Here is a 19453-nt window from a genome sequence, read left to right as displayed (position 1 = left end):
TAAAAATAAATAAATAAAAATTGGGCTCACAAAACTTTTTTTTTGAAAAAATAACTCCCGCACCCACCACCCACCCCTTCCTACGCCACTGGAAGCTAGGAGAGGCGGGGGGCCCTGGGGGCTACACTGCGGGGCCTGCAGCGTGCCTGAGCCACACGTCTCTCCTGAGGGGGAGGCGGCAGGTGGACTGCCAGCAAGCTCTGCACTGCTTTTTTGAGCAGTGCAGGGTTTGCACCTGCCCACCGCCTCAGCCACCCTACAGCTGAGGGGGAGGCTGCAGAGAGGCTCCACGCAGCACGCCCTGCCTTGGCTTGCCCTGCCCCCATGGGTAGCTCTCTCCGCCACTGGCTGCAGGACGCACACACCGCACTGCGCACCCAAGCGGCTAGCTACACCGATGGGTGGTGTGAGGTGTGGCCCAGCAACACCTCTGACCTAGTCCACTATTTTCTACTTTGGCTGAATAAGGAATGCCCAAGGTCTCGGGCAGAAAGACCTTTCACATGATCTGCTAATGGAAAATGGGAAGGTTTGGACTCTGGGACCTTCTGCATGCCAAGCAAGTGCTCTACCACTAAGTGATAGCCGCAGGCACTACAGACTCACCCCTCGCTTGCTCGCACCATCCTTGATAGCGATGACTCTGCTTTTCCTTCGCCCACAGCCTTGCGTGATTTCACTCAGATTGGAATGGTGCAGCTGAGAACATTGTCAATCAGAATCCTGTAAAAATCACTCCATAACTTAAGAGCAGAAAAATGTGGGATATTTTTCCCCATCCCACAGACTATCCTGAAAAGCAAAGGGAAATGGAAAGTCCAGGAAAGTCTGAGTGCATAACATACATGTAAAACAGATTGAAAGCACATCCCCTGCAAATAATCCTGGGATTTGAAATTTGCTAAGGGTGCTGGGAAATTTAGCTCCATGTGGAGTAAACTTCAGTTCATAGGATTCTTGTGGGGGGAGAGATGCTTTAAATTTATGGCGTGCATGCAGTCTGCATTAAAATATTAACTAGATTCCTTACAGACTAGAATAGTCTGGCTTATTGTAGAAGATATAAAAATTATCGAAGAAGATCTGAAAGTGGCAGGTTTGTTGTTCTTGTTTAACTCTACGTACGTGACACAGAATTGCAGTTCATTTGATTTGTTTTGGAATCTGCACGAAGGTAGCAGAGTTGGCACAAGAGTCACTTACATAAGAATGGGAAATCCTTTCCCCTGAATACTGACAAATGCTACTGCAGGATTTTCCTGCACTTTTGCTGACTCACTGCAGCACCATTTATTTATTTGTTTAACCAACAGAAAAACTTGCCACATTAGACAAGACTCAAGGTCCATCCGTATGATCTGTGAATCAGCTCTTTCAATATAACGTTTTGGAGAGAGAACTCCAATACTGCTGCATTCAAAACCAGCCCTTAGCTGCATGCGTCATTTGCAACCCCACAAAACATCAGAGGTGACCTAGAGAGAGAATTTTGAATTCTGTACTTTTCCTACTTATAGGCTCAGTCATAAGCTCTTCAGTATCCTTGATGAAATATTGGTATGGCAAGCTTTCTTCTCCTCCCATTGCAAAAATAAAATAAAATATGATAGTGTTCTCTTCCTGTCATGTTCCTATTGGCCACACTCTATTAGAGTCACTTTGACTATCTGATCGAGAGACAGAAACACTGTTCAGACATTCTCAGAACATGCATGGAACAGGGAAGCAAGAGTAAAAGCAAATTCCCCCTGGGCATGCATGACATAATCCCTATGTACATACAAGTTGACACACCTGTTGGAACTGTACATGCAGTTGGAGACCCTGCATATTTGTGGTACCCCGATTGTGTCAAAGTAGCCTACATAGAGGACAGCTTTTATTCACAAAGGCTGTTTCAGTCAGTACCTCAGGTGTGCCCAGGGGGTGTGGCCAGAGGGTGCAATGTCACTCCAGCCTCTATACACATTCAGAAAATATCTGGCCACTGTGAAACAATTCTTTTAAAAATGGATAAGCTTTGAGTTATTTCACGTTTGAGTTATTTTCTGCTACTCTCTATGCTGTCTCTGACATAGCAGGGCTGCAAAACTGTGACTTTGGAGCCGTGAGGGTGGGGGTGCTTCTGGAAGGCTGAGTCCCATGCCATTCTGGTAACATCTGGATACAGCAATCTCCCAGTCTGGGCAAAGAGGGTGATTCCTTCCTACACCACCATTGTCAGATCCCAAGGAGAGTCAAGCCGATGGGGGGAAACAATGTAATTTTTAAAAGGGATCCCAAGGGGATCCTGGTAGTTACAGGCCAGACAGCTTAATGTCTGACCTGGGGAAACTGTTGGAAAGTGTTGTTAAAGATAACACAACCAAGCATATAGAAGAACAAGCCTTGCTGAAGCAGTCAGATTGGCTTCTGCAAGGACAAGCCCTGTCTTACGAACCTATTTGAGTTCTTTGAGAATGTCAGCAAGCACGTAGATAGAGATGATCCAGCTGACATAGTGTGGACTTGGACTTTCAAAACGCTTTCAGCAAGGTACCTCACCAAAGACTCCCGAGTAAACTTAGCAGTCATAGAATAAGAGGGGAAAGTCCTCTTGTGGATCGGGAATTGGTTAAGTAGCAGGAAGCAGACAATGGGAATAAATGGACAGTTCTGCAGTTGGAGAGGTTTAGAAAGTCCCTCAAGGATTGGTACTGGGACCTGTGCCTTTTCACTTGATCATAAATGATCTAGAGTTGAGGGTGAGGAGTGAGGTGACCGAATTTGCAGGTGATGCTAAATTATTCAGTGGATTTGTTGCATTAGTGCACTTTAATTGTGCAAACCTAATTTCCTGGGAAGCATGCTTCAGTCACTCTCACAACATAAGGCCAGTCTGAAGCCACCCTTAGCCTTCAGTGGAGTAAGTTGCTCTCTAGGAGCTGTCCATAGTGCTGCAACCACGCCACTCCCTTGACCTGGCCATACATGTCTCACTGTTGTTGATGTGGGTACCATCTACACACAGATCTGAACACCAAAGAGCTAAAGGAGGACCCACTTGAAAAGGGATGAGGCCTGGCAGCGGCTCCTTATAACAGGTCTCCAGTGCAGGATCATTGTCATATTTTCCATGTACAATATTTTATTTTATTTTTTAACTGTATGTTTTTAAATCAATGGGTATACATTTTCTAAAAAGAAAGGGAAAAAATACACATAATGGCCGTGGTAGGTATACAAAAGAAAAAAAGTATAAAAATATATTTTATAATGCACATTTTTTAAAATGGAAGTGCATAACATCTAACTTTAAGGGGGAAACAGACAAACAAGGTAAGTCATGGGTGAGGAATAAATGTGGAAAATAGTACTTAAAGCTACTTCCAGATGAATTCAAACTTTGCAGGGACTATACTGAGATAGAGTCAATTCTTAAGATATGTCATAAAGATCCTCCCTCCTTGACCCTCCATTTTTGGTGTCTGCCCCTCTCCCCCACGACTCCGAGGCTGTGTGTAGGCAGGTGATGGGAAAAGACAGGGAGTCTTCCCCTCCTGCTGCGACCAGTTCCCCTCCCCCCTGGTCTCCCTGAACATGAAGAGAAATTAAGAGGGTGGAGCAATGAGAAACCAGAAGAGGAAACCTTAGGCTACTGGGGAAGGAACCAAGGAAGGAGCCTTAGCGAGCAGAGGAATTGTGGGGACCTCCACTCCTCACAACTGCTTCATTGGGGCAAGATCTCCTGCAAAGCGTTGCTGAGGCTACTAGGCCTGAGCTGTGGTTTGTTTCCTTGAATAAAGAGTTAGCTTCACTGGCCTTGGGTGATATATTGGTTGTTGCAACCCTGACATTATATTTCCCCCCAAATGGTCCACTGTGTTGGCATATAGTTCCATTCCACCTTTAGAACAGGCATGTGGAATTGTTGTATGTCACATGTCTGTTTACTTCCAGCACAGTCTGCTGGGAACTTCCTTTTGCTATGCTGTTGTTTGCTTGGACACGAAGGGAAGCAGACATGTTTTTCCTATGTTCTGCTGCTGAATAAACCATTTTGGGCTTTGTCCCAGCTCCTGAGAACCTAGCAGTTCAAAAGCATACCAACACAAGTAGATAAATAGGTACCGCTGCAGTGGGAAGGTAAACAGCATTTCCATGTGCTCTGGCAGTTGTCATGGTGTTCTGTGTGCCAGAAGCAATTTAGTCATGCTAGCCACATGACCTGGAAAAACTGTCTGTGTACAAACGCTGGCTCCCTCAGCCTGAAAGCAGAGATAAGCACCACACCCCACAGTCAAATTCGACTGGACTTAACCGTCCAGGGGTCATTTACCTTTACCTACTTGGATGATTTCTCTATTGTAAACTACTGTGAGCCTTCTGGACAAAGCCTAGAAATTTAATAAACTAAAACTATTCAATGACACACACACACACACACACACACACACACACACACACACACACACACACAAAATAAAATAGTCATATATAAAGTCTAAGACTTAAGTCCCAGTAAAATTTTGTCACACTTCTATAAAGGTTGTAGAACGTTCTTCAGAAATTCTTTGCTGTTCTTCTTAATGGGTAAATTAAAGTCAAGTTTGCTACTCTCCTAAGTGGAGATTAATTAACATTCCATATGCAACTATTTGTCTCCCAAGAAAAGACTAAACGAATCAAGGTGACTTTGCTTGAAAGCAGTTGAGGGAGAGAAAATGTATTTGCTGCAATGGCACTGCAGGTGATACAAAGAATTTTATATGGTCAACTATGCACTGTTAAAAAGTATGCTGTCTGCATGTAAATAGCTATGTATGGGAATCTAGTTTATACCAAATTTAGAACAAAATGCCTTATTTAGTGAACGTTGATCCATATTAGGAAATGGATCTTGTAAACCTGTTAGGCTTTTCTATAGACAGAAGTCAGTAGGAATTAACTCCAGTGCAATCCTATGCATGTCTACTCAAAAGCAAGGTGCTTTGAATTCAATGGAACTGACTCCCACTCAGCCCAGGTAAGTGCATATAGGATTGCAGTATGAAACTTTCTGAACAGAAGAGGAAGCAAAAATAAAACCTTAATCTAGAATCTGCCCTTATTCTAGATTTTATGCTGGCATAGAATAATTCTTCCTCCTCATCTTAATATTGAGCCTTTTCCTCAAAGAATTGCTTTCAGTGATTAGAGTAGAGCTTTTAAGCGCATCAAAACTTGGTGTTCAGCCAAATTTTATTGGTTCCCCCAGCCCCTTTTTTTATTTTAAAAAATGTATTTAGTCCCAAATTTACGGGAGGAAATGGAACAGAAATTGATGTAACAAAATAAGTAAGACTGCACTTTTATGTTCTCTTACCTAAGAGCAAGCCCCATAGAACTCAATGGCAGTTAATTCTGACTACATACACAGGGTATTGTTCTGCACATAGTATTTTGAAAGCACAGCAACATCCCATTCTTTATCCGGTGACACTTTGAGCTTCTTAAGGTTGATCAGTTTACAGCACAACAAATGAGCTGTGCCTTGTTGGGGGGAAGGGGCCACCAAAGTAGAATCACAGAACTGTAGATCTGGAAGGGACAACTAGGCCCATTGAGTCCAACAGCCTGCAATGCAGGAATATTTTTCCCAACACAGGGCTCAAACTCATGACTCTGAGATTAAGAGCAGACATAGGCAAACTCAGCCCTCCAGATGTTTTGGGACTACAACTCCCATCAACCCTAGCTAACAGGACCAGTGGCCAGGGATGATAGGAGTTGTAGTCCTAAAACATCTGGAGGGCCGGTTTGCCTATGCCTGATTAAGAGCCTCATACTCTACCAACCAAACTAGTTCTTCAACAATGCAGGATACAACTACAAATAGAGCTTCTGTAGCAAGTATATGGCATTACAATGTGCCCCCTCTTGCCCCTGCCCTTGTGTGAGTCCATAATTATATTTAGTTTTTGAACAGAGGTGGGAAGACTCATGCTCTGGTCCTTGAGGAATCTCTCAGACTCATGTCCTGGTCCTTGAAGAATCTCTCCAAGTCACACCTTCCCTCAGGCTTCAACCTGCCCAGGATGTGTCCTTGAACCTCCTACTTTTACATATCTGGAATGTAGTTTACTACACAATGGAAAAGAGTCACATCTATTGCCTCTGGCCCCAACCATCACTGGCAGGTGGGCCCAGGAAGGCTGCTCAGGGGGGAAAGTGATCCTCAGGCTGAAAAAGGGTGCTTCAGATGTTGAGAGGACTTTCTATCATCCTTCTGAAAGGATAATACTTGGGACATATAATCATAGACACCGTCCTTCTTGGAGCACTGCACTGCCGTTTGTTGAACCATCCCATTTATTTTATTTGATACTTTGAAATATGTCCACTCCTCTTAACCATAACTGGAGTGCATGTATACCCTAAATTAATTTGCAGAGATATGAGTATAGATATCCCACACAGCAAGACTATGTAAGACTGAATGCCGCCGCCACCACCATTACTGAACTAGGACTGGGTTCCTCCAGTGTAGTCCTGTGAAGGTTTTAGTTGTCTGGAGATCATTTTGTCCCAAATCTTCTCTCCTCGCAAACAGCAGCATCCTCGTATGCCAAGAATATCTCATTCTTCAGAGGATGTCCACCAGAACATTGTGTTAAATGCTACTGTCCACATTTATACCACACAGAGATGCTGAAAATAATAATTTGATGGCTGAGAAACAGACTTTAATTAGGACAGATTCACAGGCTGCAATCTGAATGTGCAATCTACTCATTAAAAAGGACAGAAAATGGTTTGATTGTAGGGCATAAATTTACCCTTTGTAAGAAGACAACTCCAAGTACAAAAGGACTCCTCCTCCTCCATCTCGCAGAGGAAAGTATAACAATCTGTGCCTAAATGTTCAAATGATGTTTAAAATGTTCAGCAATGAGAATATCCGATGGCCCTAACAAAGGTGCCCTCTCCATCTCCCACAGGCTCCATACAGCATAGGCACTACCATAATGTGAACAGACTTGACACATTAACAGTAATAGCAGGGAGAAGTTAGCTTTGCCTGTTCTGTATAGGAAGTACACTGGGCTGTGCCTATGCTCCTGTATGATTATGAAGTCAATAGATCTCGAATGGAACTGGGGGAGCTAGATGAAAGAATAGGTAAAGATAAAGGGACCCCTAACCATTAGGTCCAGTCGTGACTGACTCTGGGGTTGCAGCGCTCATCTCGCTTTATTGGCCGAGGGAGCTTCCAGGTCATGTGGCCAGCATGACTAAGCCACTTCTGGCGAACCAGAGCAGCGCACGGAAACACCGTTTACCTTCCCGCCAGAGTGGTACCTATTTATCTACTTGTACTTGACGTGCTTTCGAACTGCTAGGTTGGCAGGAGCAGGGACGAACTAATGGGAGCTCACCCCGTCGCGGGGATTCGAACCTTCCAATCGGCAAGCCCTAGGCTCTGTGGTTTAGACCACAGCGCCACATCTGTCCCTTATGAAAGAATACTCACTTTCAAAATTCTATAACAATACATTTATCCAACACACATATTTCCATTCATATGCACAGTTACATGTTGTCAAGTATATTAACACCAAGTTGCCGTGTGAATTTTAAAGAGGTGTCAGAGATGGAGAGCGCTAGAATATACGAAGCCTTTTTTCCCCCACAGCACTGGAATAGTGGTAATAAAAGTTTCCCGTGTTCCCCCACTCACTATACTTATTTCCAAGACATCAAACTGCAGCAGTAGAAGGTGTGGCCCTGGTTATTTGCTATCTATGAGAAGTAAGCCAACCATCTATACAGTGGTACCTTGGTTCCCGAACGGCTTAGTGGCCAAACAAATTGGCTCCCGGACGCTGCAAACCCAGAAGTATGTGTTCCAGTTTGCGAACGTTTTTGGGAAGCCGAACGCCCAACGCGGCTTCCAATTTGAGTGCAGGAATCTCTTGCAGCCAATCGGAAGCCGCGCCTTGGTTTTCGAACAGTTCAGGGAGTCTAACGGACTCCCGGAACGGATTAAGTTCGACAACCAAGATACCACTGTATTAGTGAAATCAGGAAACTGATGGAACACGATCCATATTTGATGTTTTGCAGACAGGCAAACCAGCTTTGATGCAAAGGTGAATGTCTGTGTATTCAGGAAGGGAATGAGGTCCCAAGCCTCTATATTACTGCTGCATTTGAGGACTCCATGAAATTTAATCGCACACTGTTCATCTTGTTTTATAAAGGGAGCGTATTTTTCCCCAGTTCTATTTTGGAATTATTCCATGGAGGACTTAGAAGTGACCAACCAAGCTTTCATTCGACTGCCGTTATATGCTAATAGAAAAGGCTGAGTAGCCTGCTACCTTGTGTTGTACCAAGATAATGTATATCATAACTCCGTATCTACAAAAATCCAATAGGTATATACACAGCACTATGGGTTATTTGAATAAATTGATTACAGTTTATTGCATCAACTGCCATAAAGTCATAACATTTTTCTTGCTTACTTTTAGTCCTTTCTTTAAAAAATACAAAAAATAAATTAAATAAAAAACATGTTAAGTAATATTAATGATCTGTCTATGATAAAAAATACCAGCAAATTCCACATTAAGGCTAAAAAGTATGACCTTATTATTCTTGTAAGTTCATGGCAAGTTTGACCTTAGCTATTATGGGTGTCCTTAACATTTTTGTGGACTTAGTGCAAAATCAGATACTTATTGCTACTTGAATCCACCTTATGCAATATGTATATATATCTTTTACTGTTAGATGCTGAACATGCTGTATGTCCTTTAACTCGTTTATTCGAAGGATAATCATTTTCTGGTTCTGGTTATTAAAAACACAATTTCAAAGTAATTTACAATGATAGTCCTATTGAGGATTCTGGTGGAATTAGTCCAATTAAAGTGGTCTTATAGCAGGCCTGCACCATTTGTGATCCACCCAACTAATACACAGCCCAGTATGGTGGCTTTTCAACTGCTTAACAGTCTTCCCATTTTCAAAATCCCAGGCAGGCAGCAAAAAGAAAAAGGGTCGTCATGAAGTGGGTTTTGATCTATAAGAGAAGAACTGTTATCAAATTCTTAAACAGAAACAAAGTCCTGATCAATTAAGTCAATATGTGTTGAATGTAAGCAGAAATGCTCTGACAATTAGATGTCCAACATCCCGTGGAATTAACCTAGCTGTCATTTATTTACTTTGAAAGATTTAGCCCAAAGCTAATATTCAACGGTTTACTATACACTGGTAAAGTCTTGAGTCTGATTGTACTATGGGCCAAGAAGCAACAGGCATTAAGATTTTCATTTTAAATGAAAGAATAGTTTTCTTATTCTGATCCCATTCAGAGTAAGTGACTGCACACATTGTGGTGCTCACATAATAAATTTTAGCTATCAGATATGTGGAACAGATCTCTTCAGTGTATCATGGATAGTTGCATCAAAAAATTACCCAAGATTGGATAGGATGGACTGGCTAGCCAAAAGGGCAGAACTACACATTACACTTGACTCAAGGCTGCCTCTGAAAATCCCAGCCCCATGTTGAGTTCTCCACCTCTCCCATAATGATTAAACACACCTGTGTTGACATCATAATTCCTCAGCCCTTGTCCAGAACACAGGTTGATATTCCACAAGGGTGTGGAAACATACAGATACATGACATAATAATAAGGGGAAGACTGACTTTGTATCAAAGAGATACAAAGAGTGGTGAGAGAGGGGTAAGAACTGTACATGGGCATATAATTTTCATTTGTAGCCCCATGTGGAATGTAATGTGCTCCCCACGCCCCAAAACCGAACATGTAAACTCATCTTGTGCAGCTTGCAACTGAGTGAAGGAATGCTGAATTCATTCTGAACATATTGATGGTTATCTCCAATTTGTTCATAAGCAGTACTTAATATATTTAGTTTGTCTCCAACGGAGGCATGCTCAAAGTAGACCCACTGAAATCAAGGGGCTTGAGTTAGTTGTTGCTAAGTCTATGGGTCTGTTCTGTGCATGACTTAGTTGATACAACCCTCTGTGCATTAAAGTCCCTTCTTACTCCAGCTAGGGGAAAATTTTAGGCTTGTCTCTAGTGACAGCCATATTCAGAACACACCAGTTGAAAGTAACGAAAATGACTACTCATTTCAATGAGTCTACTCTGAGTACAAGCTCGTTGGAGGCAACCAGAGCCTTGAAACTACTTGCTAATACTTGCACCGGAAAACTCAAGTAAAACTTGTACGGTCCCAGAATGACATGCAGTATCAACCAAAACAAGTGGCATCAGAAGTGCTTAGACGTGCTTCAGTTGTTTTAAGCATCACTGCAACCCAAGGAATTATGCATCATTCATACGGAGATGGATGCACAACTTTCCAAACTAAATAGAATCCAGGCAACAACCCAAACCAGGCTGAGCTGAAACCTTGTACAGTAACTCTGCACAATGGTACACAAACATAGTGCCTTTGGGATGCAGCTGTTGACAGCACTTCTGACTCAGCTATTCCCAGGGGCTCTTTTCTATGAGCAAGTTCCAAAATTACAACCCCTAACGAAAGGTGTGTTTGCACTTATTACGTTACACAGTCCTAACGGCATACAGTATATGTAGCAGAGCCTGCCTCACGATACACTCCAGGAACATATGGAAGATAACTTGAAATAAAACGAGTATAGTACTTTCCCCCTCTTTGCAATTCTCAATAGAGATTTATTAGTTTCATTTGCAAGAGTCTTACTTTAAGAAGGGTGTTAATATGTATTATGACAGTTCACACTGAAAGCAAATTTTTTTTCTCCATAAAAGATGTTACAGTAATAACCCCTATGGAACTTGTGTAATTTCAGAGTAGATAGTCAAGTGCACAATTAAACAAGTTTACAAGAGTGAACCTTGCCCCGGGCCTCTTGTACTAGTTGTGAAAACCTTAATTAGTACAAAATGTCAATATTAGGATGTTTCTGGCATTCTGCTTAAATAAAAAGAGCATATTTATCATTTAGCTTTGGTATTATCTGCAGTAGGTTTTAACAAGTAGAGTATATACCAACCCTTATTTTCTTTTCTCTTTCTTCTTTTCACAACTGTGAAGCTTACAAAGATGGAATAAGTCGACTTACCAAAGAGGAAATATTACAGACACAGAATTAAAGTTTTGAAGACCCATTTTTATCTTTAATCCTTGGAGAGGGAGGAGGGGGAGGGGAGAGTTTAAGCTATGAAACAAGCAGTCAGAAGAGTGAGCTCTCTGTGTCATGAGTGGTTGTGCATACTTTTACAATAATATGGGCACAAAGGAGATTGTCGCCTTTAGTACATTAGGGTCGCTAGATTTCTCTTTGCCTCCATGCACCTTTTATGTTTGACTTGCATGAGTTTTATCACAGGTTCAAGAGCGGCCTTCACTGTCGAAATGTTTCACAGAGCCTAAAGCTTCCAAACTGCCTATCTGGCCTGTACATATTTCATTAAAAATAAACTCTATATAATAAATAAATATATAAAATAAATAAAATGTTGCCTTTGGAATTTCTATAAATAAATTTAAACTTTTTTATGTATTTTTTTTACTACTTTTTATTATTTTTTATTTTTATTTTAATCTTTTCTCGTTTTTTTCACCTAGGAGGTCTTTGCTTTTAAATTCAGCGAGGGGTGGCTCCCACTTGAGCAGTCAAACAAAAAAAATAGTAAGTCTCTTTTTGTTTGTTTGTTTGTTTGTTTGTTTGTTTGTTTAAGTAAGACCGAACCCTCCATGCCTTCTTTTTTTTCTCTTCGTTTTCTTTTTTATAAATGCAGCGTACACTTGAGCAGGCCACCAGCCAAAATTCCTGATGAGTCAAAGTATGGCAGCTATGCTGATATAGGATGAAGTACAATGGATCAAAAAATTTAAAAGCGTGTCTATTTCCCAGCATGCATCAGGCCTTTCCCCCTCCCCCTTCCTTCTTGCTCCAGCTTCTCTCTTTCATCCTCTTTCCTTTCTTTTTTCCGCTCTCACACATTCTCACTCTTCCTTCCTTCCTTCCTTCCTCTCATAATAAACCAAGCGAGTGGGCAATAGGCACTCCTCCAGGAAGACAAAACCCCTTTAAGTGCAGAACAAAATCAGCATGTTCCATCCAAGCCTCCATCATACATTATGCATGCGACAAAGTTTGGCAACAGTGGAGCTGATGCGATGACACAGCTAATCAATTAAGAACCCACCGCATGAAACCTTTTATAGTGGTTACTTTCGTTTTAAGGGCTCACAAGTGAAGGAAACGTCTTTGTCAACTTTGGCTTAAAATATCCTTATATAGTTCAGGGACTTTCTCTGGATCCACCGGTCTAGGTAAAAAATGTGTGAATTTTTGATGGCGCTTAGTCCTAGTCGCTTCTCTCGGAGACCCGTCTTTATTTAATGCAACGTAATATCGTCTTCCAGTGTCCACATGCTTATATAGATTTGATGAGTATGTGTTATACCAGTTCTCTTCAAATTGTTCTCTGAATACACACTCCTGGGTTAGCTTTTCCTGTGAACAGAAACAGGGAGGGAGAGAGAGAGAGAAGCATTAAGGAATTAGCAACATATTTAATTACTTATTGCCAAATGCCATCTAGAAAAACCAGGGGTTGCCATTTGGGAATAATAATAATAATAATAATAATAATAATAATAATAATAATGTATCATTTATACCTCACCCATCTGGCCAGGTTTTCCCAGCCACTCTGGGCGGCTCCCAACAGAATATTAAAACCACAATAAAACAATTGAACATTAAAAAGATCCCAATACAGGAAGTTGGATGTTCCAATTTCCAATTATACCAGACTCCACTTAGTTTCTGGCCTGAAGATTACAGGGTAGAAATATTGAGGAAATAGATTGAAGTGGAATAAAAACAAAGTAATACTAATAACACAACAAATGAAAGAAGATTAAGGGAAGGAGGGCAAACATGGGTGGAGGGAAGTCAAGGTTCTGTGTATTTTGTGTGTGTTTTTTTTATTTTCCTTTTTGTAATTTGCTATTTTTCTTGTGATATTGTTTGGTTTCTGCTACTGCAATTCAATAAAGTATAAAGAAAAAGAAGAAACAATCAAACATTAAGAAGTTCCCTAAACAGGGCTGACTTCAGATGTCTTTTAAAAGTAAGATAGTTGTTTATTTCCTTGACATCTGATGGGAGGGTGTTCCACAGGGCGGGCGCCACTCCCGAGAAGGCCCTCTGCCTTGTCCCCTGTAACCTCACTTCTCGCAGAAGGCCCCTGGAGCTGGACCTCGGTGTCTGGGCTGAATGATGAGGGTGGAGATGCTCCTTCAGGTATACTGGGCCAAGGCCATTTAGGGCTTGAAAGGTCAGCACCAACACTTTGAATTGTGCTCAGAAACGTACTAGGAGCCAATGTAGGTCTTTCAGGACTGGTGTTATATGGTCTTGGCATCCACTCCCAGTCACTATGTGGGGGCAGTCTCATTCCTCTTGTTTCTCTTCCCCATACTGCTTTCAAATTACATTTGATTATTCTTCAGTAGTATCTCTATCTCTGGCTAACTTTCTGGCTCTGCACCATGAATGGGGAACCTCTGGTCCTCCAGATGTTGTTGGCCAATGGTCAACATGGTCAATGGTCAGAGATGATAGGGATAACAGGCCAACGACATCTGGTCCCCTGACCCTGCTGTACACTGAGGGACTGTTTTAGAAAATAACTGTCCATGTAAATTTTAGAGTCACAGGCAGAAATTAAAAATGATACTGTTGCCTGAAAAGGGGTTGTCCTGTGTTGATTTGATTGCTAGCATCAGAGCGCAAAATAAAACATTCATTCAATAAGAAATGGTATGGCGCTCTACTCCAGTTCAAGCTAGATGGTTTTGAGTTCACTTCTAGAAAATCCGCTCTTTTCGTAGTAACGACTGAAAGCTGTCTGTAATTATTTGTATAATAATAATATAATTTAATTTGTATAATATAATAATTATAATATAATTTGTATAATAATATAATAATATAATTTGTATAATAATAATAATAAATTTTGTCCCTTTTCAAACACTACTTCAGAATCTCTTTTTTAGGGGTCCCAGTCTCATGAGACAAGGCAATCAGAGAGAGGGCCTTTTCAGTGATGGCACCTCATCTGTGAAACTCCCCAGAGAGCTTCATCTAGAGCCAATCTTTAGGTCTTTTTTGGCTGCAGACGAAGACATTTTTATTACATTTTTAAATTATCTGTTTTTTGCGATATGTACTTAAATATACTGATAGTTGATTTTTTAAAAAATGGTTATTGCTGTTTTAAATTCTGCATCGTAATCTGTTGTGTCCTCTCTCTTTTTATTTTTAGTCACTGTTGTGCTCATTAATGGATTAGTGCTGAGTTTTTTTCATTTAGTGAATAAGACATCTAAAAATATTCCTCCTCCAATCCCCCATTCCTCACCACCTGCACAAATATAATCCACCTTTGCTTCCTCAAAGAACTGAAATGGAAAATTTAAATATAGCAATATTAATAACAATAACAATATTGTTGTTGTTTAGTCGTTTAGTCGTGTCCCCATGGACCAGAGCACTGCCTCCCGCAGTTTGGTCAGACTCATTGCTATTAGTGTATCCATTAATACATTGCTATTAGTGTATCCATTAATACATTAGGGACGCGGGTGGCGCTGTGGGTAAAAGCCTCAGCGCCTAGGGCTTGCCGATCGAAAGGTCAGCGGTTCGAATCCCCGCGGCGGGGTGCGCTCTCGTTGCTCGGTCCCAGCGCCTGCCAACCTAGCAGTTCGAAAGCACCCCCGGGTGCAAGTAGATAAATAGGGACCGCTTACTGGCGGGAAGGTAAACGGCGTTTCCGTGTGCTGCGCTGGCTCGCCAGATGCAGCTTTGTCACGCTGGCCACGTGACCCGGAAGTGTCTCTGGACAGTGCTGGCCCCCAGCCTCTTAAGTGAGATGGGCTCATAACCCTAGAGTCTGTCAAGACTGGCCCGTACGGGCAGGGGTACCTTTACCTTTACCTTAATGTATCCATTGTTATATGCAACCCTGTGTGTTTCCATGAAGGGCAGGGTATTAAAATCTATATAAAAAAACCAACTGCATAGGTGGCTCGGGAGTGGTGGTGTGATGAAATGTTCTTTACCCATGACCACCAATGCATTGGTTCCAACCTAAAATCTGAAGACAGCAGTACCAGAGGATTTGCCCACAGAAGCTGGCACAACAATAGGTAGAAGCTGAATGTGTTCTAACAGCCTCCCATATCTTATTGAGAGAGAAGAATGCTGGCAGCTTTGTAATCAATGTCTTCTTTATATTTGTTGAATAGTCTGTAAATACAGCTCTTGCAGTCTACACATTTCTTGGAGCAATTTTAAAAATTACTTTATATTCTTTCAATTGCAAAAGCAGATGCTGAGAAGAAGTAGTCGGTGGGTGCTGGGCTCTGTGTGTTGGGAGGGGAGGCGTAAAACTCATTCAAATGAAGTTTTTTCTGCTATCTGCAAGCATCACATGATGTGCGCTGCTGAACTTCTCGGGTTTTAAAGAGAGAGATCCTCTTAAATGTCTTTCTTTGCTTTCCTGAATCATAAATACCCATATAAGGTTAATTTGAAACCAAGATACATCTCTTAAGAACAGTTCTCTTTTTCTCCATAACTGCTGCTCCCAACTTTAGACCCGTAGATGTTGTTATGCCACCACCACCACCACCACAACAACAATCCCATAATGGTCAGGGGTGGTGGGAGGGGTGGTCCAACATCATCGGGGGGAGGGAGCAAGCTTGTAAAAAGGGCTATTCTAGAAGCTTTAAATCAATTATGATTGTGTTCAACCTACTACAAACCCTTTTCCAGTTTTGAATTTTCACAGCTAGAACAAAACAGCAATTACAACATCGAAACCTTCAGTCTTCCCCATTGTAGTGTTGCCATGCGTTAGTAAACTGAAGGGAAGGGTGACATCACATGGAATACTTTGGATGAAAAATTTGTAAACTCTGCTCCTATGGAGCAAATAATTTTAAAAGGTACGAGGAGAAATGTAACAATTCCAAACATGCAAAAGTTTGCAATTTACTTTACTCCTCAGGCTCCGTATTATAAAATGCACTTCCAGTAAAGAGTTGCTGATTTAGTTCCAACTACATAATTAAAAGAGTAAATTGATACCATATATAAATAATCTGTGTCTCCTTCTTTGTTTGGAGACCTTACATTAGGAGGTACTTCTTTCAAATGGTTTTGAATTGGGGGAGGGGGGATTATTACCACATGTATGTCACCACCAGCTATCTTTTGGGGGATATCTCCTAGGACAGCCTTACCAACAGGGTGCTCTGCAGATGTAATTGGACCCTTGCCAATTTACTGCAAATCATCCAGACATCAGCCTCATTCATACACATGAGCTAACCAGGAATTTGAGTAGACATATTACAACTTAACTGTGCCACTGAAAGAGTGACCATGGGTCCTCCTCTAAAGGGCTACAAGAGGGCAGCCCGCTGTGTGAAAGCATCTTCTGTTTCAAAGTCTGTTCAGTCCAAGTCTATTTTTAAGATAGTTAAAGAGTCATAAGAAGGGAGTGTAAGAAGGGCCTTGAAGTGGCTCATCAACAGTTAACACCTGGAGAGCAGACTGAGCATGTCAGACACAGCTCACATGGTCACAGTCTCTTCCAATATGGTGAGATGTATCCTTGGGGAGACAAGGCAGACCAATGTCAGTGTACTGGAAGAAGCAAAGATCACCAGTGTTGAACCAATGATTCTTCAACATCAACTTTGTTGGACTGGTCATGTTGTGCGGATGCCTGATTATCATCTTCCAAAGCAACTACTCTATTCCGAACTTAAAAATGGAAAGCATAATGCTGGTGGTCAACAAAAGAGGTTTAAAGACTCTCTGAAGGCAAATCTTTAAAAATGTAGTATAAACACTGACAACTGGGAAACACTGGCTTGCTCCAGTTGGAGAACAGCCTTTACCAAAGGTGACTTGGGCTTTGAAGACGCTCAAACTCAGGACGCAAGGGAGAAACATGCTAAGAGGAAGGCACACTTGGCAAACCCTCACCGTGATCAATTCCCAGAAACCTATGTCCCCACTGTGGAAGGACGTGTGGATCCAAAATTGGCCTCCACAGTCACTTACAGACCCATTGTTAAAACGTTGTTTATGGAAGACAATCTTGCTCGGCTACGAGCGATTGCCAAAGAAGAGGAGGAAGATATGTATTTCTGTTTAAATAATAGTAATTATCTCTATGCTTGCATTGATGCATATAAATTATCACACACACACACATTTGCTCACTCACAATTACATTTGGACCCCACCTTTCCTTCCAGGAGCTGCCAAGGTAGTGTGTATGGTTCTCTCCCTCCCCATTTTCTCCTCGCCTTAAAACCCCATGGAGCAGGTTAGGCTGAGAGAAAGTAACCTGTCCACCCATAAATAAAAGACAGCTGTTCATGTTCTTTCTAACTCAGCACTTGTTTTTTATACTACCCCCCTTTAAAAAATAATTATTATTTATTGCTTTTAAATCCCATCTCCTTTGCCAAGGAGCTCAAGGGGGTGTACATGGTTCTCCCTCTCCTCCTTTAATCCCCACACTAAGCCTGTTAGGTAGGTCAGGCTGAGAGGCAGTGTCTGGTCCAAGGTCACACAATGAGCTTCATGGCCAACTGGAGATTTGGACCCTGGTCTCACAAGTCCTAGTACAATGCTCTACACCACACTGTGCAGAGTCCGTTCTTCTTTGCCCTTTGAGTGATGCATTCCAACTCCCATCCTCCTTGACCACTAGACATATTGGCTGGGGATGGTGGGAACAGTGAACTCAAAACCATCATGAGAGCCACAGCATGCTTTTATTCCAGTCATTTCAGAAAAATGCCCCAAATATCAAGGAAGACTATGTAAACTTTCTGGCTGCCAATGATCCTTTATATAAAATATAATGTTTTTTAGCTCTGTTGGCCTTCACAATTTTCCCTTCATTTTTGCCCCACCCTACCCAATCTGAGGTCACTTTAGAAGCAATACATAACAAATACTTACATTGCTAACCTAATACTTAACAATATAAGTTATAGAGGAGTTTATTTGTTGCATGATTTACTTTAACAGACATTTCTAGAATTTTTTTAAATTAAAAAAAAATCCTTCCATACAGCTTTGCCTCAAAAATAGGCTGAAAGCAACTGTTTCACCTTTCAAATAAAATACATCTAAGCCCACAAACACTGGACAATTGCTGCATGCATCTCCCACACAGGAATCCATTTGTAATTGGTTAAGGCTTTATCCACACAGTTAATTTCAATTTTGATGACACTTTATGTCAAATACTTAATAGATAATTACATATTTATTAAAATTTCAACTGAACTGATGAGTGAGGAGGTCAGATAACAGGCAGCCATCTTTGCTTGATGTCATGTGGACCTTTCCTGAGAGCAAAAATACCCAGCACTCAAGCTTTGAATCGCAAACGTATTTGTGGAGTTACTTTACTATTTTTGTAAGGCTGTAAATGAAGGAAGGAGGGGAAGGGGGGAAGAGACTTGGTTTTACTCAACCCTGTTATGCCTTATTAAAATGGCTAAAATTACTTCCATAACATTTCCCCCCCTCAAATAAAAATGGGGAACAAGCGCTTCAGCAAAAACCCAATATTGATTGAATATAATGTTAAGTCTGTAATCCTCTGGTCCTTAGGAAGGCATCCAAGAGGCCATAGGATAGCATGGTCCCTCTTTCTGAAAGAGAGAGAGGGAGACCCATGAGCACAGGAGATCTGTCCATGACGCCATCTTCCTTGCAGCTGCAGAAATCTCCCTGGTTTGCCCCCTCCTTTGCCATCAGAGGCCCTGGGGCAAAAAGGGCAAAAAGGAGGCATTCTGGGGACAGATCATGGGGAACTTTGGATTCACTGGATCAATAGCCCTCCTATTTGTCTGACATGCCCCCAACTGGCATACTTAATTCCCCTCTCATTGGAATCAGTGGGAGGGGAAATCCTTGTTTTAGAAAGCTGACCAAGAGCAAAACCCGCCTGCAGAAAAATAAGCAACATACACACACACTATTTGAACTGCTGTCATGAGCTACCAGGGCTTTGGCCATTCGATTCTCTCCCCCACCCCCAACTTCTGCAGACAGCTCTGCCTATGAATACACCAGAGCTATTGCATAAGTCACAGAATTTGGGCTTTGGGGAGCATTTGTCCCAGTTTCAGCTATCTGGCTTGCAAGAGACCTGGTCCCAAAGTATTGAGGTTCAGGGCTTTAGTATGTGTTCTGTGCGGGTGGCGCTGTGGGTTAAACCACAGAGCCTAGGACTTGCCGATCAGAAGGTCGGTGGTTCAAATCCCCGCAACAGGGTGAGCTCCTGTGCTCAGTCCCTGCTCCTGCCAACCAGGCAGTCTGAAAACACGTCAAA

At 41.8% G+C, this 19453-nt stretch overlaps 1 protein-coding gene across 4 annotated transcripts in view; it reads right to left on the bottom strand.

Moving 5' to 3' along the window:
- Nucleotides 1-8420: 8420 nt before the first annotated feature.
- The window catches only part of FGF9 (fibroblast growth factor 9), a 45691-nt gene continuing 34658 nt past the window's right edge, over nt 8421-19453 (bottom strand). For 3 of the 4 annotated variants that reach the window (XM_081860820.1, XM_081860821.1, XM_081860822.1), the window contains exon 3: nt 8421-12522. In XM_081860820.1, coding sequence (XP_081716946.1) covers nt 12277-12522 — 246 coding nt within the window. In that variant the 3' untranslated portion in view covers nt 8421-12276. The remainder of the gene's footprint in view (nt 12523-19453) is intronic. The other variant, XR_014156164.1, reaches the window with a different exon arrangement.

Source organism: Podarcis erhardii (assembly GCF_964252035.2).
Source record: "Podarcis erhardii genome assembly, chromosome: 4".
Classification (NCBI taxonomy): domain Eukaryota; kingdom Metazoa; phylum Chordata; class Lepidosauria; order Squamata; family Lacertidae; genus Podarcis; species Podarcis erhardii.
Note: the sequence above shows the minus strand (reverse complement) of the source record. Positions and strands in the feature narration are given on the sequence as shown.